This window comes from Pelodiscus sinensis, chromosome 10 (assembly GCF_052426305.1).
Source record: "Pelodiscus sinensis isolate ZL-2025 chromosome 10, ASM5242630v1, whole genome shotgun sequence".
Classification (NCBI taxonomy): Eukaryota; Metazoa; Chordata; order Testudines; family Trionychidae; genus Pelodiscus; species Pelodiscus sinensis.
The window spans coordinates 2,303,945-2,325,122 of NC_143061.1; the positions used below are offsets into that span (position 1 = coordinate 2,303,945).

General features: G+C 58.2%; 1 protein-coding gene across 2 annotated transcripts in view; it reads left to right on the forward strand.

Annotated features, from left to right (window-relative positions):
• FGF12 (fibroblast growth factor 12) overlaps positions 1–21,178 on the forward strand; it is a 251,272-nt gene that overhangs the window by 160,374 nt on the left and 69,720 nt on the right. For both annotated transcript variants that reach the window (XM_075938276.2, XM_075938275.2), the window contains 2 exons: positions 8,847–8,957; positions 18,841–18,944. In XM_075938276.2, coding sequence (XP_075794391.1) covers positions 8,847–8,957; positions 18,841–18,944 — 215 coding nt within the window. The remainder of the gene's footprint in view (positions 1–8,846; positions 8,958–18,840; positions 18,945–21,178) is intronic.

Here is a 21,178-nt window from a genome sequence, read left to right on the forward strand (position 1 = left end):
AACTATTTCCCTAGGCGGGTGGGGAAGCGCTGGGATGGGTTCCCTAGGGAGATGGTGGAATCTCCATCCCTAGAGGTGTTTAAGCCTCGGCTTGACAAAGCCCTGGCCGGGTTGATTTAGTTGGGATGGGTCCTGCCTAGAGCAGGGGGCTGGACTTGATGACTCCTGAGGTCTCTTCCAGCTCTATGGTTCTATGATTCTATGGCTGGGGGGGGCGGGCGCCTGGTGATTGCGAAGGGCTGCAGGCAGCGGGGCCTTTCGTTCTGCAGAGACGGGCATTCCGTGCTGCGGAGCTCGGTGGTCTGGTGTCTGACCTCACATGCCTCCGGTTGTGTTTTACTGGTGCCAGTGGGCGCGCGCCGAGCGGTCTGCCGTTCCCACGCACCGCGCGGGGACACGTGGCCCAGCGGGGCTGCGAGACGCCACCGGAGGCAGGTTGATGGCTCAGCTTACGACAGCTGCATTATGGGGAGGTTCCCACTTGTGTCCATGCCCCCTTGCACCTTTCCCCCGTCCTCCGATTCTCCAGGGCCAGGTGTTGCTGTGCTCTTCTCCCCTGCCAGCTGTGCTGCTGCGCTGCATCCCGCTGCGGGGCCAGGTGTGCATGGGAGGCGTTGGCCCGCGTGCCCGTGAAAGCGCCAGTGTGCGAGTCGCTGGGGAGCACGCCTGCTGCCGAGGTTCCCCAGGCTCGTGGGCCCTCCTCTGCCTGGGACAAGCTACAGGACGGGTGGCAATAACATGGCACTGCTGCCAGTATAATGACCTGCACCTCCACAGGTACCAGTGATGGCAGCTCCCATTGGCTGCAGATCGCCTTTCCCGGCCAATGGGAGTTGCCGGAGGCAGCGTGGACTGGGACAGCGCTTCCTGCAGCTCCCATTGGCTGCGGATCGCCTTTCCCGGCCAATGGGAGTTGCCGGAGGCAGCGTGGACTGGGACAGCGCTTCCTGCAGCTCCCATTGGCTGCGGATCGCCTTTCCCGGCCAATGGGAGCTGCCGGAGGCAGCGTGGACCAGGACAGCGCTTCCTGCAGCTCCCATTGGCTGCGGATCGCCTTTCCCGGCCAATGGGAGTTGCCGGAGGCAGCGTGGACTGGGACAGCGCTTCCTGCAGCTCCCATTGGCTGCGGATCGCCTTTCCCGGCCAATGGGAGTTGCCGGAGGCAGCGTGGACCAGGACAGCGCTTCCTGCAGCTCCCATTGGCTGCGGATCGCCTTTCCCGGCCAATGGGAGTTGCCGGAGGCAGCGTGGACCAGGACAGCGTTTCCTGCAGCTCCCATTGGCTGGAGACGGTGATCTGCGGCCAATGGGAGCTGCCGTTGCCGATACCTGCGGAGGCGCAGGTAACTATAGCGGGGGGCTCTCCGGGGCTAACCCTGGTGGACGGGATCCGGCCCGCAAGCCGGTATTTGCCCACCGCCGATCTATAGACTGAAAGGCCAAGTCCTTCTCGGTAAGGGAGCCTCTTTCTCCAGGACTGTTTCTGCTCAGGCCAGCTTTGCCTTCCTCGCTTCATCCCCGGCAGCTGCAGAGGGAGGCTGGAAGCACCCCACGCCTCGACTCCCTGCCTGACTGTCCATGGCCCTGGGCATTGTGCAGTCACTCACCCCCGTGCAAAGTGGGGGCCGCCCTCCCCCCCCCGAGTTGGTAGCACCTTGCAGAGGTGCAAACGGCTGCACGAGAGGCAGGGCTGGGGCGAGTCGGACCCTGCCTACAAAGCCAGCCCTGGCTCCGCTGGAGCTGTGGTCCTTGAGGGTGAGTTCAGCAAAGCTGGCCCGCGAGTTGTGGGTGACCCCGCTGAGGCACTGACACTAGCCACTGGACGCCCCTTCGATCCCAGCTCTCTGCTCAACCAGCAGTGGGGGGAGAGGGAGGGAGCAGAATTCTCCTCTCCCTGCTTCCCGTCTTGCTCGGGCTCAGAGCCCACACCCGTCACCACGACAGTCTGCACGGAGCGCACCGGCGGAGTTTCTTGGTAACGTTGTTGTTTGACGTGAGCTCTTTCCTGCCCGTCTCTGTTTCCATGGGCAGTCGGTGAAGGTAGGGCTGGGGGGAGGCAGGCCTCCACCCCCGCCCTCCCATGGAAGCCAAGCCGCCTCCCTGCCCCTCACCACGGAGAGGTGGGACAGCACGCCATGCCACGCCCTCCCCACCGCGGGGAGGGGAGAAGGGTGGGTGGGCACACACCTCCCAGTCCTGGAGCATGGGGAGGGAGGGGAAAGCAAGTCCTCAGCCAGGCATGGGGGCAGCAATATTCTCCTACAATCGGCATTCTGGGCCAAGCCAGGCTGGCGGTTTGGGAAGGCAACGCCTCCCCCTGCCTCACGCACCAGACACTCGTGTCTGTTTCCAAGGGCTTGGCTGCTTGGTACTTTTGACAAGTGTTCTAGACTGGCCCCTTCTGCGGGTGGAGAGCACGAGAGAAATCTCTGGGACGGCACTTGCAGGTAATTGAAGTAAGCGAGAGGCAGTTTGCGCTGTGGCTGGATTGGTCGTTTTGGTGGGTGGAGGAGACAGGAGCGGCCTGGGTGAGTCATAAATCAGCCGCCCCTTCTGACAGCTGAGACCTGAATGGAGAATGAGAACAATGGGGTGTGTAGGTTCCAGGCTCCGAGGTTTAATTGCCACAAACAAATGTTTAAAAACCAGGGAGGCACGTGGTGCTCCCGAGATGTAATCGGGTCGCGCAGCGTTTTCCTCGGCAGAACTCACGGACACAAAGGCTGGTCCGCGTCCAGGCTTCCGTTTGCTGGATCAATGGACTTTGCTGACCAGCGGCCTCCGGCAAAGATCGTTTGGAAATCCTGCATCTGGAAGCGCTGATAAGAGGGCAACCGTTTCCCCTCCACTGCGTTTGGACATAGACTTTCAGGCAGGGCACTTTTATTTTCCTGGAAGAGAAGTCGGTCTCCTGAAAGCACGTACAGCGTGTCTGTCCTCACTACGGTCTTGTCTACACTAAATGGAAGGGTGCCACAGCCGTGATTTTCCGGAGTTTGATTTAGCGGGTCTAGTTAAGACTTGCTAAATTGAGCCCAGAGGGCGCCCCTGCCTGCGTCCAGTACTACTCCTGTTGCTAGGAGTAAGGGAAGCCGAAGGGAGCGTTTGCTCCAGTTGGCCTCCCATTGGGGGGACGCCTCCAAGCTCGGCTTAAGGGAAGCCGATTCCAGCTATGGATTCTACGTAGCCTTAAGCTGAGCTGCCAGGTCTCGTGTAGACCTGGCCTAACAGTCCCCACTTTGCTGGACACAATGGCTGTCCAATGCCATGCCAATCTCCAATGCCAATGCCATGGAGGCAGCAGAGTCCTTACATTTTAAAGATTTTAGTGCACAGAAAACAGAGGCTTAGCGCAGGGGTGGGGAACCGGAGGCTAGATATGATCCCCAGCGCTTGGGCGGCCGCCCAGGAGAGATTCAGGTGCCACTCAGCTGATTGGCAGAGCGCCCACAGCCGGCAGCATGTGCTCCTACTAGTGGTGCACAGCTGCACTTGCCTTGGTGCACAGACAATTTATTCCACACAGGGATGGAAAAAATGAGAAGGAACATGACCTGGGAGTTCCATCTAGCAGCACGCACCACCTCTCCCTCGGATTAACCCAGGGGGCCCTGGCTGGGGAGCAGAGCCGGAGATGCGGCTGGCCTTTGAGAGGCTGCCGAGCTGTTTGCTCCTTCCGCTCTCAGCTGATGCTGATGATTCCTGCCACCCCTCTCTGCATCAAGTTCTCCAGGGCTGGAGAGCGGCCTGAGCCCAGCGCTGGGGTGCAGGTCCCAGGGCTATGTTCCCTCTAATTTACCCACCATCTCCGGGTGGATTTTTCCCCTCCACGTGTGGAATCGTTTTATGTGCACCGAGGCATGTGCGGATGCGCACCACCAGTACGAACGTCGCTGCGGGCACGCTGCTCATCCGCTGGGCGGCACTGGAACCTCTCCTGAGCAGCCGCACAAGTGCTCAGCTTACGGGGAACACTGGCATCGTCCCTGCAGGGAGATAGGGGGCCGGCCCTGGCTGGTGGATCACACAGATCTAGGGGAACGTGGGGCGTACTCCTGCCAGAATTCAGCCATCAACTTCCCCCACCTGCCGCAGCCCTAAAGAGGTTCCCCAGCCCTGGCAGTTTCACAGTGCAAGGCGCAGCGCGTGCAGACCTCTCTTTCTCCCTCCCGGCGTGCGTGGAGAGCAGGGTTGGCGCTGCGTGGTGTCGCTGATGAGGGTGTCTGTGGGCGGGAAGGAGCGGGTGGAAAAGCCGGCTGAAAGCCTGGCCGGTGAGTCGTGGCTCTGCTTTTAGAGCAGCCTGGTTTGGCTCTTCCTGGCTTGGGTCCTCGTGTGTGGTTGCTCTGAATTCTAGGCAGTGAAGTGTTGGAACGCGGCAACCTCCCAGTATAACCTTTGGCTTTGTCGGCTTGCTGTGTGCGTGTGCGCTGCTGTGAGAAGGCTGGGAGCAGCACGGATAGGGATGCTGTCCCTCGCCTCTGTTAGAGGCTGGGAATGGGCGACAGGGGAGACATCGCGTGATGATTCCCGGTTTTGTTCACTCCCTCTGGGGCATCTGGCCTTGGCCACTGTGGGCAGACAGGACACTGGGCTGAATGGCCTTTGGTCTGACTTAGGTGTCCGGTTTTTGCCCGGATAGTCATCTGTCCGGTTAGAAAAAAAAGCCCAGAAAATACCAATTTGCTCAACCAATTTTTCCCCCCGTCATGTTAGGGATTCTTTGTGAAAGTATCTGGCAACCCTAGTCTGAGCCCGTCTGTCCGCTCTTCTGCTGCTGTGTTTCTAGCTCTGTCTGTCCCGCTGGGTGACTTTAGGAAAGTTCCTTCCCCTCTCTGGGATCCCGAGTGTCGTCCTACCCTGTGTGTCTCTTGGCTCATGAATGGGGAAGCTTCCTGGCTGGGGACCATCCCTCACCCGGTGTAGCGGGGGCTCCGGTCTGCGTGGAGCATCTGCCTCGATCCTTCCGGGTTATCCCCTCCCCAGTGACATTTGCCATCCCCAGTCGCTGCCCCAAGCTGGACGCTGCTGCTCCATCCATGGGGTTTGTCTCTGCGGTGTCTCCCCTCGGGGCTGGCTCCTTTCAGTGAGGCTCTGAGCTCTGTTCCATGGATACCGTGACAGCAGGGGATTTCACGCTCAGCCTTTGCTGCACAAGGGCCTGCAGCCCGGTCCCCGGGGAACCTCTTGCCCACGGCAGCCCGTTCGAGTGTCCTGGAGAAGGAAAGCTGCAAACTGGCAGGTGTGCGGCACCGTGTAGCGCAGTGACGGATTTGGTGCTGACGTGAGTTGTAGGCTACTGTCCCTTTAAGAGCAGGGGAAGCTGGGAACCCCCAGGCCGGACTATAAAATAAAAGGCCCAAGGAAAGTCAGTCCGAGTTCAGGCCCTGGCAAAAGCCTGAGCCGCAGGAAGGAAGCTCATTGGGGGAGCCTCGGGAGGTGGGCAGGGTGTGTGCTGCGCTTTTGTTCTCAGGATGCTGCGTTTAGGGCTTGGAAGCTGGGGAGATGATGTTGAAGGAGCTTTATTTCAGCATTAAGCCCCTGTTGACTGTGCAGGTTTGAATCCCAGCACCAGCAGGGCGAGGGCTGCCCGATAGAAGGGTCTCGCTGTATCCTTCCCCCACGCTAACCTCCCTTCATCGTCCGGCACGCGAGCTGACCAAATCCCGGTGCACGCCGCCTGGGAGGCTGCGGAAAACCCCGGGCTGCGGTTTGCCTCTGGCTCAGCAGCGCCAGAGCGTTCCCTGGCTGCCAGGAACTGTGTGCGGTCGCTGTCAGATGGCTGCGGAGTGACCTGCGCCAAAGACGTGGGTGGCTGCCACTTAAAAATGCCAATCTGTATAAATCTCCCTGCCTCTCCGGCTGGCATTCTCAGGAGCGAGGACGGCCAACAGCCGGGCCGCTCCGGCTGGAGCAGCCTCCCACGGACCAGGCTGGGGGCACGTTGGCCCGGAGCATGCACTTGCCAGCCGGAAGCATCGTGTGCTCCAGACGGGGGAAGCAGCAGTGGGCAGGTGTGAATAATGATGAGCAAACAGCACAAAATCCAGAGAGTTCAAAGAGCCGGGCAGAGACTCCGGGTGGAGGGGAATCTCCCCCGGAGACGACGAGGCTGATGTTTGTTGTGCGCATTAGGGGGTTAGCAGCTAGTTCGGGGGCAGGCATCCACATAAGCAGCTGCCTACGCGGGACAGAGCCAGGCTGATCCAAGCCCCACTGCTTCAGAGAGAGCCTGCACCCCGGACGCAGCAGGGTCTTTTCCCTGCACGTGTCAGAGGAGGCCAACACGCAAGGCGCCCCGTGGGGAAACGCAGTCTGAGCAGAACAGGAAGTGACAGTCCCACCACAGTGACTGGATTTTATTCCGGCTGCGAGGAACTCGGCAACTTTTGTTCACAGCTTAGTTAGGGAAACATGACCCACGTTCTAATAGTTTCCTATCCATGTGCGGAATACATTTTGATGTATGCACTGAGGCATGTGCACCACCAATCAAAACAACATGCTGCGGGCGCTCTGCTAATCAGCTGGGTGGTGGTTGCATCTCTCCTGGGCGGCCGGCCAAGTGCTCGGCTTCCAGGGAACACTGCATGTGACCCATCCCAGCCCTGCTCCAAACCCTAGCTCAGTCCACGTGGATACTAAGCGAGGCTGGGATTGGCCAGAGAGCTCATAAATGTTGAACCTCGAGCCAGGCTTGATAGTAAGGCGTGTCAGATCTGAAAGGAGACCAGGAATCGGGGGCTCTTGTCTCTGGTTTTACTGCAGAGAGGCTGCTGTCTGGATGATACAATGGTGTCTCCATTCATAGGGCTGAGCTAATGGCTAACGACGGGCTGGGGCGATGTTCTGGCCACTAGGGATGTTAATTAGCGTTTCACAAGCTAACCGATTACAGGCGAGGTTTAACGGGTTAACCGTGGGGCTCGCTGCTGCTTCTGCCAGACTGGGCAGGTCCCGCCACGCCGCAGGTGGGGGGCTGCCCCAGCTGGCCAGGGTCCTGCCGTGCTGTGGGCAGGGGGCTGGTCTGGCTGGGCCGGGCCTGGCTGAAGCAGCCCCCTGCCGGTTACCCAGCAAGCATGCCAGTTCACACCCCTGCTGGCAAGCACTCTGAGCACAACTCCGTCATGGTCATCTTCCTGCCTCCACCTCGGGAGCAACGGCACGATCCCAGGGAGCCTGCCAGCAGCAGCAGCGAGCCGCAGTCGCCTGTGAAGCACTGGCCCGGTTTGGCACAGGGAAGAGCACGTTAACCACTGTTAACATTGTACTGCTGCCCCCGGCCATAGAGTGACGCATCTGGCGCTGGCAACGTGATGTTACGTGCAGCCCTGCTCCTGGGAACCTCCCGCACTCAGAGCTCCCGGGGCAGAGCCGAGCCGTGCGCCGGGCAGAGCCGAGCCGTGCGCCGGGCAGAGCCGAGCCGTGTGCCGGGCAGAGCCGAGCCGTGTGCCGGGCACTTAGTGTCAGTCGCAAAGGCAACTGGCAAAGCCCTGTTGGAAACGGGGCTCCTAATGGAAATGCTGACCTCACTCTGCAGAAAGCTGGGAAACTGACTGCATCGGGCCACGCTACAGGGGACACTTCCCTGCCTCTTCAGCCACGAGGAACTTGCTTTTATTCATATGGGCTACGTCTGCACTGGCACCCTTTTCCAGAAATGCTTATAACGGAACAGTTTTCCGTTATAAGTATTTCCGGAAAAAGCTCATCTACATTAGCAGGATGCTTTTCCAGAAAAGCACTTTTTCCAGAAAAGCGTCCGTGGACAATGTAGACGCGCTTTTCCGCAAAAAAGCCCCAATCGTCGTTTTCGTGATCGGGGCTTTTTTGGAGAAAAGACTACTGTGCTGTCTACACTGGCCCTTTTCCGGAACAGTTTTTCCGGAAAAGGACTTTTGCCCGAACAGGAGCAGCATAGTTTTTCCGGAAAAACACTGACAATTTTACAGTAGATCACCATTGCTTTTCCGGAAAAGCAAGCAGCCAGTATAGACAGCTGGCAAGTTATTCCGGAAAAGCGGCTGCTTTTCCGGAATAAGTGGCCCAGTGTAGACACAGCCATGAACTTAGAATCATATTATTAGTTTCAGAGGGGGAGCTGAGTGAGCCTGGAACTGGAGAAACTTGAATAACAACCAATCATCGAGCATCACCTTGGAGACTAACAAAACATGCAGATGGGATCATGAGTTTTCGTAGATTCGACGCTCTTCTTCAGATGACAGGAGTATTAAAAGTCTAGATCCCAGACTGTTAATCCTCCAGTCACCGAAGAAGTGGGTTTTGCCCACGAAAACTCATGGCACCATCTGGATGTTTTGTTAGTTTTTAAGGTGCTACTAGACTATTGGTTGTTTTTCAAGTTTTTCCATATTATTATTATAAGAACAGCCAGCCTGGGTCAGACCAAAGGTCCCTCTAGCCCAGTGTCCTGTCTGCCGACAGTGGCCAATGCCAGGTGCCTCAGAGGGAGGGATCACAACCTCACGTGATCCCTCCCGTCACCCACCTCCAAACAAACAGAGGCCAGGGACACCATTCCTACCCATCCTGGCTATAGCCATTGATGGATCTAACCTCCATGAATCTATCTAGCTCTTTTCTGAACCCTGTAAAAGTCCTGGCCTTCACCACCTCCTCTGGCAAGGAGTTCCATAGGTTGACTGTGTGCTGCGTGAAGGAAAACGGCCTTTTGTTTGTTTTAAATCCGCTCCTTATGATTTTAACAACTCCTTCCAATCTTAGTAGACCAGCCTTTCCTGTTACAGAGGTAACACAATGCAATTGACATCTCTCTCCACGCAAGGTTTATTGTGTGCCTCTAACTCTTGTTGTTATCTTTGCAGAACCCCAGCTGAAAGGCATCGTGACAAGGTTATTCAGCCAGCAGGAATTCTTCCTGCAGATGCATCCAGATGGGACGATTGATGGGACCAAGGACGAAAACAGCGACTACAGTAAGGAAACTTTGCCTTCTTTGCAACCAGACGATAAATCAAACGCCTCACCTAGTAGACCTTCAGTAGTTTTGGAAGGATCGCGTTAGGAAGAAGCCAGCTGTTCTGAACAGTTCCTTTCCATCACTGCTCCCCCTTTAAATCTCTCCTTTATCATTTTCACGCCTTGCTTTTTTCTGTCTCTCTCTGCTACAACAGCCATCTGGAGCGGGGAGGAGAATAGAAACACGGGGTTTGAAATCCTGCCAAAGGAGAGAGGAGGTGATAGTTGGGCAGATGCTGTGAGTGTGGGAGAAAGTTGGGGGCTGTTTCCGGTGGGGATAAAAGGAAAGTGATACCCAGGAAGAAGAGCTGAACCTAACTAGACTTAAGAACATGGGAGTGGCCAGCTGGGATCAACCCCAGAATCTGCCCCACTTCCGACCTTGCCCAGAATAAGGGACATTCCGGCCTCCAGGGAGCACTTCTTCCCAACAGCCCACACTCAGGGGCTGCCTAGCTCCAGTGGGATGCTGATGCAGGCAGCTATCGTTCCTGGGAGAGCACGCTGGCTACCTGCACCCCCCAGGGCCCATTTCCCTCGGTAAGAGGCAGCTGCGTCACGCGAGTTGCTAGATGCCCCTGGGGAGTCCTGCAGGGGATGCAATGCGCTCTGCCTGGCATCAGCGTCCCCCGCTCGGTGGGACCCCGGAGTCCTTCGGAGCGGGCCGAGCGGGCGGTACCTCTGCTCTCGTGGATTGCAGCAGCCCAGGCAGGGGTCAGCCGTCTTCCTGCGCGGGACCCTGTGACGTAGTGGGGGTACCTTGCTGGTTACTATGCTGGGCAGTGGGTTGTGAGTGACCTCCACTGGCTGCTGGCTGCAGCACGGCCCAGCAGGGCAGGGGATGAGTCATTATGCAAGGGGGCTTTGAACCTGTCTGACCAGTGATCTCCCAGGGAGCAGAACAATGGGAAGAAGGGGAGTGGAGCCCTGGCTGGGAGCAGGGCTGGAAGTGAGTGAGTTTGGTTTCTGGCTGGTATCATGGAGGAAGCAGCCTGGGGAAGAGGCTGTGATTTAGGGGCCCAGTCTCCCCCATCTCAAGGGGGGCTGAGGCATCCTAGGCCTGCCCTGGAACCAGATTCCATCCGTGCTGTGCTGTATCCTGGAGAAGCAATAAACTCCCTCTGTTCTACTGGCTGGGGGAGTCTGTCCGTGCCATTACGGGGGTGCAGGAACGGGAAAAGCCCAACGAGCCGTCAGACCCGTATCGCTCCTGACAGTCCCCAGGCGGCGGGACTAGCGGGAGCAGAAGCTGATCTTGGTGGGGTGCTCGACAAGGAGAGAGCCCGTCGCCCCAGGTGGTCTGCATGGCAGCTGGGCGTGTGCTGCCCCACGCTGGCGGTGAAAATAGCAGTGGCCGGTGCTGGCTGCCCACATGCAGGGTTGGGGAATCTCTATCGCTGGAGATTTTAAGGGCAGGCTAGACAAACCCCGGTCAGGGATGGTCTGGATGGTGCTTGGTCCTGCCGGGAGGGCAGGGGCCTGGACTTGCTGCCCTCCCGAGATCCCTTCCAGCCCTGTGAGTCGGTGGTTCCTGTCATTCTACACACCCGGGGGGCCTGGCTGTACTTGGGCGGCTCACCTGCTAGGGGTGTGAACCCCCCCTAAAATAGGTAACCGATTAAACAGTCGGTTTAACCATTTAACTGCTGCAGGCAGGGGGCTGCCAAGCTGTGGACAGGGGCTATTGTAAGCAGGTAATCTCTCCCCCCGAGCCCTTCTTCCCCTGCTATTGCCACCCGCTTGCCGGAGCGGCGCTGGCGCGCGTGGGTCTCCCCGCACTGGGAAGCACGCTGCCAGCCGCAGGGAGGGCCTGCTTTTCCAGAGGGATAATCCAGGTCCCTTAATCCAGGGATCAGCCCTGTTGTCCTTCCTGAGCGAAACCTGCTGGGTTAAGCTGGTGGTGGGGGAGGTCGGCCGCAGAGCCGGCGAGGCAGCAACGCCGCAGGCAGCCCCTGGGCGTCGCCAGGCGAAAGCCAGATTTGGCCCGCAGCCCACGGTGGGGCGCTGGTGTGACGGCAAGTCAGGGTCCCTCCGATCCTGAACCCTGTAGCAGCAAGAACAGACTCCACCAGCCAGTAGAATAAAGAGGGGTTATTGCATCCCCAGGATACAGCACAGGCGGGGTGTGTCTACAGGAGTCTGGGCCAGGACCCCTCAGCCCCCTTGAGATGGGTCCCTGGACCCCTAGATTCCAGCCCCTCCTTAGTCTGTTTCCTTCATGGTTCCAGCCCCAGACTCCTCGCTCCCAGACCCTGCCCCCAAACCAGGTGTCCGTCTCCGCCTCCCTCCCTTTGTCTCTCCCCTGGGGACAGAGCCTTGTTATCAGGTGTCTGGGCGAATCCCCACGTGGGTGAGTCAGTGGGAATCTCACAGCCCAGCGCAGGGGGACCCCAGGTTACAGAGCAGACGCCCCCCCCCCCCCCCACGGCACAGCTGGTAGCGCGGCGGCCGGCCGGCAGGGTGGCACGTTCGGCAGTGGGCGGAGCTCGGCTGGTCCTGCCTCCTGCTTTGGGAGCCGGGGTAGGAAGCACTGCGGCCAGAGCCCGGCTGGGAACAAAGAACCCCCCCAGTCCACGGGGCGCCAGGCCCGGTGCTCCTCCTGCCAGGCTGGACCCGCCGTGGGGCGCCCTTCGAATTCAGGTACCCCGCTTCTGGCGCACGCCTCGGGCTGAAAGAGGCAGAGCAGGTCCTCAGGCCGGCCCTGCTGCCAGTCGTTGCATACGTGTGGGAGGAAGCCAGTGGAGTCGCTCACATGAGTAGCGACGCCTCCAGGGCATAAGGGGGGCTGGATCGGGCCCTGTGGCGTGGGGGAGGGGTTAAGGCTAGGAGGTTCAGTCCGTCTGGGGGAGGCGAGGGGGAGCGAGGTTGGGATCAGGAAGTAACGGGCTAGCACTGACATTCAGATGAGTCTAGGTAAATTTCGGTGAAACGGGTCATCTCTCCAGGATGCGGGGGACAGCCTAGATCAGTGGTTCTTCACCTGGGCTAGTTGCCCTGCGAGGGGTAATTTGGCCTGGTTCAGGGGTAATACGTTTAAAATACCAGAGGGGTTCAGTTGTGGTCAACATAATGTAGGAGAAAATGAAACACAATCAAAGTGATTGTACATTTTTTGTACAATAAAAATTTTCTTTTTGTCTGTTGCCATTTTAAAAAGGAGAAGGGGCAACTTTGGTTTCTTGGTTAAGCTAAAGGGGTAACAGTGCCAAGGGGTTAAGAACCACCGAGCTCCTAGAGAGTCCTTACAGACCGCACAATCGCAGCCCCCGCCTGACGGCTGTACCTCACACCCGGAAAGGAACGCTGTGTCCCACACGGTGCAGCTTGGTGTTCTCTCCGGCAGGCCGATTAGCGCTGTGAGAGGGAGATGCATTTTCATGAGTCCCACGAGGTGGCTTTGCTCTGGCAAGATAAACATTTAAAATGGAGCCGAGACAGGTCCACAGTAATTAAACTCACAATGCAAATCCAGCTAGTTAAATAAGAGGAGCAGCTTAGGCTGAAGCTGTTCAAAGATTAATTTATCTGGTGCAAACTTCTTATGGAAACTTGGGTTTTGGGGGTATTTTTGTAGGAGCTCAAAACCAAGATCAATGGGATTTGAACAGGCATCCAGTAAACCAGCCCTTAGTTCGTGCTACCTAGGCCTTGCTGGGAAAGTGATGCTGTCAAGTCAAAAGTCATGGGATAGGTTTGCTTTGCACTTACTCTTGATTGACATCAGCGTCTCCCCCTTTAGTCGAGGGGGTTACCCCACACGGAAGAGAGCTCAGGCCCATATCTGTGTTACGAACATGACCATGTTATTACCCGGAATTTGGCCAGGAGCACAGTCAAGGTCTCTGGTCCCCATTCATGCTGTAATAAATGGAGATGTCTATCTCCTAGGACTGGAAGGGACCTTGAAAGGTCATCAAGTCCTGTCCCCTGCCTTCTCAGCAGGGCCAAGTACCATCCCCGACCAATTTTGCCCCAGATCCCTAAATGGCCTCCTCAAGGATTGAACTTACACCCCTGGGTTTAGCAGGCCAATGCGCAAACCCCTGAGCTACCCTCCCTGCGTTGGAGCTAGTTTTGCTGTTTGCCCTTTGCTGGCATCATCTTTTACCGGCTGGTCAGTTTCACTGCGGGGGGCCTGGCTCCTGACTCCACGACCAGAGCTGATTTCCCCGTTGATGTGCCGGCGTAGTCCTGCGGTAACGGGCGAGTCGGATCCCTCTGCAGGGCCCGTTTCCCTGCTTTGTCTGACACTCACAGGGCCGGACCCCCAGGCGGCGGCGCTCCTTTGATTGACCTCCTCCCGTTCACACCAGCTGAGCATCTGGACCGACCCGGGGCCCTCGTTCTCGTTCTAGGCCACTTCTCCAAATGATTTGGACTCGACCCTCAAGTGGTGCACATGAGCGCAGGCCCGTGGGTGCCAAGGGGGGACCTGTTCCCGTCTGGTGGGCTGTGTTCGGGTCCTCAGCATCAGACCCTTGTTCTGGACTGAGTCCCAGGGAGAAGCTCTAGCGTCTCCCCCTAAATATAAATGTAGCTTAGTCCCCAAAACAGGCCTGATGCCCGCCGGGAGGCTGTCCTCCTGTAGCAATTCCTTCCCCTATGACGCCACCTCCCTTTCCCCAGGAGGTGCCATGATGCCTGAAATGGCTTAGTGCAGGATCTACCAGGGATGAGCAGTCATCTACTGGGGGGGGAACTGGCTTCACCCTGGAAAGGGCGGGGCCTGGCTGGAAGGGGCGGGGCTGATGACTAGCCTCCCCCCAGAGTTGTCCGGGGCCAGAGGCTTTGGATTAAAAACACAGCGAAGGGCTCCCGGCTCCTGGCCCCGCCGCGACCATGTTGCCCGGGGTTGTGGTGGCTGTTTAAAGGGCTCGTGGCTCCGGCCCCTGCCAGGGTAGCGCCGTGACTGGGAGCCGGGAGCCTTTGAAACAGGATCCTGCGGCCTGAGCCAGCGCCTGGAAATTCGGCAGCCCGGGCAGCAGGATGTAAATAGAAAGCAGCCAGATACAGCCCGTGGGCCGGATTAAAGTGTTTGGCGGGCCGGATCTGGCCTCTGGGCCTGTGGTAGACCCTGACGTGGCCTGTGGAGTGGGAGAGTTTAAAACACCACTAGGTTTCCGTGGGGGTGCTCTGGCTCATTGGGCGGGGTCACCCAAGCCGCCGAGTGCACAGGCTGGGCGGCAGGATCTCTATGGAAGAGGAATGAACTGCAGGGAGTGAATGATGGCGGCCGTTTGCTTTCCTGAGCGGGCATGATCGGCTCCATTTTTCAGGCCTTTTCCCAAAGGGCGGGAGGGTGCTGGCTTGTAAAGAGACTTGTTAATGAAAGGAGGCTCCGGCGTGTCCCGGTAGTGGCATGAAACGCTCGCCTCCGTAAGGGGACTTGGCACGCGGCGCCTGCATGACGGGTTTGCTCCACCCTGAGACAGTAACACCCGGGAGAGGCGTTCCAGTGGGTGGAACGGGCAGCCTGGCCCCGGTCCTGAAGTTGGGGACTACGGCGTCCTCTGAGCCCTGACTCTGCAAAGACCTGTCTGTAGGCTGAACGCTGACGGCCTCCCTCTGCAGGAAACCGCGTGCACACCTGCCTCCGCTTCCGAGGGATTTCAGCCCCCGCTTTCCAGGAGGGGGCCGCGGGGCGGCGGGATTCCTGAGAAGGGGCGTATCCGAGTGTGTCTTGGAGTCTGGTTTCCCACGGAAAGGGGGCTGCCCCATCTAGCTTCAGGCAGACTCTGAGAACGCCCATAATGCTTCCAGTGGCGCCCAGACTCCCCAGTGCCATGGGTCTGGTTTGTCTCTTAGAACCCCAGGGCGGGCAGAGACCTCAGGAGCCGTTAAGTCCAGGCCCCTGCCCAGAGCAGGACCAACCCAACTCAACCATCCCAGCCAGGGCTTGGTCAAGACGGGACTTAAACACGTCTAGGAAAGAAGATTCCACCCCCTCCCTAGGGAACCCAGCCCAGTGCTTCCCACCCGCCTAGGGAAATAGTTTTTCCTAATCCCCAACCTAGACCTCCCCCACTGCAACTTGAGACCATGGCTCCTCGTTCTGCCATCTGCCCCCACTGAGAACAGCCTCTCTCCAGCCTCTTTGGGACCCCCCTTCAGGAAGTTGAAGGCTGCTCTCAAATCCCCCCTCACTCTGCTCTTCTGCAGACTAAGGTCCTGCCATGAGAGCAGGGGACTGGACTCGATGACCTCTCAAGGTCCCTTCCCATTCTAGAGTTCTAGGATTCTAAAGAAGCCCAAATCCCTCAGTCTGTCCTCATAGGTCACGTGCTCCAGCCCCCGAATTTTGGTCGCCCTCCGCTGGACCCTCTCCAACGTGTCCACATCCTTCCTGTAGTGGGGGGCCCAGAATTGGACACAACACACCAGGTGTGGCCTCCCTAGTGTCAAATATTGTGCTGAGTATAGTGTCTTATAGATGGGCAACTCCAGGGGCTTTGTTTGCACAGGGCAGGTGAGAAGAGATTCAAGCCACAGGAGGTCACTGAAAACAGTCTCTCTGGTAGCACCGTCTAAACAAGCTCCTCTCCTCCTCCTGACTCCGCATGTGGATTGCAGGGGGGTGTTGGGTGGTGATGCTTGTTCTCTCCTGGTGCAGCTGCAGCCACGTGGCCTGCCCTGCAAAGTCTCTTAGGAAAACAGCAGGACTTGGCTCTGGATTACTTGCCTTTGTTAACGCTGGCGAGCAGCCCGAATCGTCAGCATGCTGGGGCGCAGGTGGCTTCCCCGGGGAAGGGGGCGGGGGCAGGGCAGTGGGAGGTGGAACAGGTGATTGGGACGTGGCTCAGAGCTTTCGTCCGCAGTCGCCCTGGGCGAGGCTGGCTTTCCGCAGCCACTCGCCCGCCCCACAGGCGTCCCGAGTACCGGTAAGGGAAATGGAGCGATTGGGTGTACGTGTGGCAACGGCTGTGCAGAAGCGGAGGGCTGTTGGTCACTGACCAGCACCCCTGCATTCTACCCATCGCTACCCCCCGGGACCACTGGGAACCTTCTAACGCCTTGGAGACCCTTCGCATGAATGAATCGATGTAAAACCACCTGCCGGAGACGAGTGTCCTGGCCCCCCACCCCCACCCCGCCCAGCAGCGTGTGGCGCCGGGATGAGGAGAGTCAGGACTGACTCCCGCACTCGCCGTGTCTTTGTGGGCGGATATTTTCTGACTCCTCACGGCTACAGGGGGGAGTTCTGGGAAAGCGCCACTGGCGCACTGCCCGAGGGTCCTGAGCTATTGCTGGTTACTGGGGAGAGGGATTGGGACGACAGAGCGGCCAGGCGGGGTCAGACCAAAGGTCCATCCAGCCCAGCATCCTGGCTGCCCACAGTGGCCAATGCCAGGTGCCCAGAGAAAGTGAACAGAACAGGGAATTATCATGTGATCCCTCCCCTGTCACCCATTCCCAGACTCTGACACCGTCCCTGCCCATCCTGGCTAATAGCTATTGATGGACCTAACCTCCATGAATCCATCTAGTTCTTTTTTTGAATCCTGTTATAGTCTTTGCCTTCACCGCATCCTCTGGCGAGGAGTTCCACAGGTTGATTTGTGCGCTGCATGAAAAAAACCTTCCTTTAGTTTGTTTTAAATCTGCTACCTATTCATTTCATTTGGTGACCCCTAGCTTGTTAGTCTCTAAGGTGCCGCAGGGCCATTTGTTGTTTTTTCAGTTTTTGCTAGTTCTTGTGTTATGGGAACTAGTCAACAACTTTACTTTATTCCCTTTCTCCACACCTGCCATGATTTTATAGCTCTCTATCCTGTCCCCCCTTAGTCTCCTTTTTTCTAAGCTGAAAAATCCCAGTTTCATTCATCTCTGCTCATATGGCAGCCGTTCCAAAACCCTCTTCATTTTTGTTGCCTTTTTCGGAACTTCTCTGGTCCAATGGATCATGCACCCAGCAGTAATTCAGAAGACCTCAAGTCCTTTTCTTAGCTCTGCCACTGACCTCCCATGGGACCTTGAGGAAATCACTCCAACCTCTGTGGTTCTGTGTCCCTTCCCAGCTTCTGTCTCGTCTAGCTAGACTGTAAGCTCTTTGGGGCAGAGACGGTCTCGTGTGGACAGTAGCCCCTCCAGCCTTGACTACAGCCCAGTGGGCCCCTCATCTCAGCCAGGGTGTCTTGGTGCTGCTCATATTACGGGGAGTAATAGTAGAAACAACGTGTGACGGGGCGGGTGCACACCGCTCGGACAGAGCGAACCCGCCCCGCACTCATGCTGCGCCGATCCCTGCCTGCGCACGCCCCCCGCCTGCGCCGCCTGTTCCCACGCTGCAGCCCAGCTGAGCAGCGGAGTTACGGGGAGGCGGGGGAGTGCCCCACCGTAACGTTTGGGGGGAGGGTACGTGGGCACGTCGGAGTTGGGGACGGTGCTGGAGAGTGACGCAAGGGCAGACAGCGAGGAGAGGAGGCCGGGGCGGGGAATATAACGGAGCGAGAGGAGCGTGCCCAAGGGAAGGAAAGGAAGAAGGTGACAGGCGGGGTGGAGGAATAAGCCGAGGAAGTTTGAGCTGGGATAGGAAGTAGCCCAGGGCAGGGCTTGCTGTTTATGCCAGAGGGCTGGTGCGTTTGGCAGGAGCCCACCAGCCGGACCAAACCGTGGCAGTCCTGGTTCTTAGGGCCCTGGGCTGGGACCCATGAGAGAGGGTGGGCCCGGGCTCTCCTCCAGATAACAGGGGAAAGAGTGGAGCTAGCGGACAGATTGACGCCTTGACGATAACAGAGGTCGGAGAACCGAACAAATGGCACATGACTGAACAGGTTCTGGGCCGCCAGCGGTGGGTGAGCCCTTCGAAAAAGAGGGCACAAGCAGGGGACCCTCTTGTGACGTAGTGGGGGGTACCTTGCTGGTTGCTAGGCTGGGCAATGGGTTGGGAGTGACCTCCACTGGCTGCAGCACGGCCCAGCAGGGCAGGAGAGGAGTCATTATGCAAGGGGGCTAAGAACCTGTCTGACCAGTGATCTCCCAGGGAGCGGAACAATGGGAAGAAGGGGAGTGAAGCTCTGGCTGGGGGCAGGGCTGGAAGTGAGGGAGTTAGGTTTCTGTCTGGTATCATGGTGGAAGCAGCCTAGGCAACGGGCTGGGATTTAGGGGCCCAGGCTCCCCCATCTCAAGGGGGGCTGAGGCATCCTAGGCCTGCCCTGGAACCAGATTACATCTGTGCTGTGCTGTGTCCTGGAGAAGCAATAAACTCCCTCTGTTCTACTGGCCGGTGGAGTCTTTGTGCCACTACGGGGGTGCAGAGACGGGGGAACCCCAACGCGCCGTCACACCTCTTACACACCGTTTCCTAGAATAATGCCCGCGGCCTTGCCCATGCTGTTGCATTACAGGTCGTCGCAAACACGCCACTGGGCCCGGGGGAGAGGGGGCCTCTCCGAGCTCTAGGGGCTGTGTGGCTCCCAGCAACAACGTTACCCTTTGTAACGCAGCGGGGAGGAAGTGTCGGGGATGCGGGAATCAAGAGAGGCAGTAAAAAGGGGCTTGGGCGTGGGGGAGGGGGTCTTACCCTTACGTGCTCCCCGGCACAGAGGGGCTCGTGTCACGGGGACCCTGGCATCCAGGGTGGCTCCTCGGCAGGGTTTTTATTCCCTGGGTAGCCGTGATCAGACGGGAGACGGGCTGCATGTAGGTTTCTGGAACACAGAGGGATTGGCGCTTGCCTGCCCCTCCCCGTGGAAAGCAGGTTGCAGACACGTCCCCGGGACGGCGGCTCCCTGGCGGTGTTCGTAGGGAGGTGGCTCGATGCCCGAGAAGCAGGGACCGTGGCCCACCCGGAAGAGGACCCTCGCTAACCCTTCCTTTCTCCCGTTCCTCTCCCAACTGCAGCCCTCTTCAACCTCATCCCCGTGGGCCTGCGCGTGGTGGCCATCCAGGGGGTGAAGGCCGGTCTGTACGTCGCCATGAACGGAGAGGGCTACCTCTACAGCTCGGTGAGTACCCGGCGCAGGTGGGTGGGGTCTGGGGGCATGGCCGGGCTGGGAGCGCTCCGGGCACAGTGGTACCAGGGAGGATGCCCTGACGCCCCAGATGAGCTCCTCCCTGCCTTTGGCACCCGTCCGCCTCTCGCTCAGGGCGCGCGCGCAGTAGCTGCTTTGGATGGTCGCGTCGCGCAGGTCTTGCTGTGCCGCGCTTACCTGGCGTGCCGGCGCGATTCCGGTGTTACGTGTGCGCGACCCCACACTGCCCCCAGAGGCGATCCCCCATTATACGCCGGTGAGCCTGGTCAGAACAGGCCCTGTTCTGCTCCTCACTCCCAAAACTCCACCGACTCCAGTGGCCTTCGTGTGGATTTACCTCCGCGCTGCTGAACAGACCGTGTCTGCGTGTGCGAGGTCTCGTGAGCAGAGGGTGAAAGATCCAGGAGACACGTTTTACCTACCAGTTCCCCCCGGACATTTTGAGATGGCCCAAAAAGGCAGCGGGGGAGGAGGGGGAGGATAGTCGTTGGGTTCTCATTTAAAGTAAATAATTGATTCACAATGATTTATTCAGCAAGGCGGTTCTTGGCTAGAAAGGTCTTATGCTTGAAATTGCTTCGCTCTAGTGCTGTGCGGTAAGGAAACGGGAGTTAATGTGTTTTCCATTCCTGCCATGCTAAGATTTGGAGAGTCTGTGGCCCAGACTTGGATCACACTTTCCCAGCATCCTGTAATTCTGCTCTTGTCTAGGGATTTACTCTGACGTACCAACGTGTGCGTGGAGGGCGGTGTAGGGGGTTGGGGACAGGAACTCTTCAGCACAATTCAGGTCACAAGTTTTGGGATCTAGCTAGTTGATCTGTCATGTGGCTGTCTCTGTATCCCCTAGGTCCAAAGGTGGCACTTCAACTGCTCGTTCAGAGTTTCCCAAAATTTTCAGCCAGCGAGCCCCTACAGAGACCTGAAAATATTGTGATATTGAATTCAATAGGTACCCACCTACACAACCAGGCTGTGAATTCCATTTTAATTTTTGATACGTTCTTTTTTTTTTTTTTTTCTTCAAGAAAACTCTTAGAAACTTAGTAACAAAACAACAGGGTCATACAACTGTCATTAATACTTTCTCACGGAGCCCCTGTGTGGCACCCCATTTGGGAAACCCTGCAGGTGTCGATACAGAGTTGACTCTAGTTCTTTTGCTCCAGAAGGAAAACCCAGAGGTTACAGCTCTGGAAGGTTCCTGTCCCACCCCTCTGGGCTATTAGGAATTCTTGCAAGAGCTGGAAGCGAACTTGTGTCTTGTGCCGGGGGGGGAGAAACGTGTTACTGCGGAACACGTTAGATTTCACGATGATGACAAGGTGCCCCGTGGGTCGGTGGATCTCACGCACAGGGGCCGAGGAGAACAGAACTGACTCTCCGGTCTTTCCCATAACACTCAGCCGTAGGGCGTGGAGCTTCCAGTCAGCGTGCGAGTGCGGCTGCGAATTTGGGTCTCGCCTGTGAGTTGTCAAGACTGGGTGGCTGCCGGGAAGAAGGAGGGGACAGAGCAGCCAGTTCCTTGGCTGTCTCTTTCTTCCACGGGGCTCACGGGCCCTGGCTTCCCTCCCATAGCAGCTCTCCACTGGGCTGACTCGGGTGTCTTGGGAAAGCCGGGACTGATTGACAGCAGCGTAGGCGTCCTCCAAAGCCCACTGAATTCAGCCGGCGTCTTCCGTGGGCTTGGGCCAGGTGCCAAGCGAGAGGTAAATGAGGCCTGGCATTTGGAGCTGGGGGGTGGGGACAGCAGGAAACGCTTCTAAGTGCCCCAGATAAAGGATGGGCCGAGATCCTGCAGCAGGGTGGAATTCAGCTGCTAGTGACTCAGCTTCCCCAGCTGTCTGTCCATTGCAGCTGGGGCTGGGGTCAGCATGCGGCACTGGCACACGGCTCCCAAAGGCTCCTTCAGGCTACGGGCAGCAGGTGGAAGCCCAGCTGGGGAAGGCGAGCCTCAGCCCCGCCCCTTCTACCTGAGACCCCACCCCTGGATCCAAGCCCCGCCCACCCCCAGCCCTATTCCTTCTGGCCACATGGAGGGCCCTGACTGGTCCTTCCCAGTGGCCAGGGAGCCAGGGCTGCAGCCTTCCCTGGCGGCGGCCCCGGCCTTCGGGCACGTAGGCCGTTTTGTGAAGGCTGTGCCCTCCCTTGCCTGCATCAGCTTCCTCTTTCGCTCCCAGGAGCCTACGTTCTCCACTGCTGCAAAC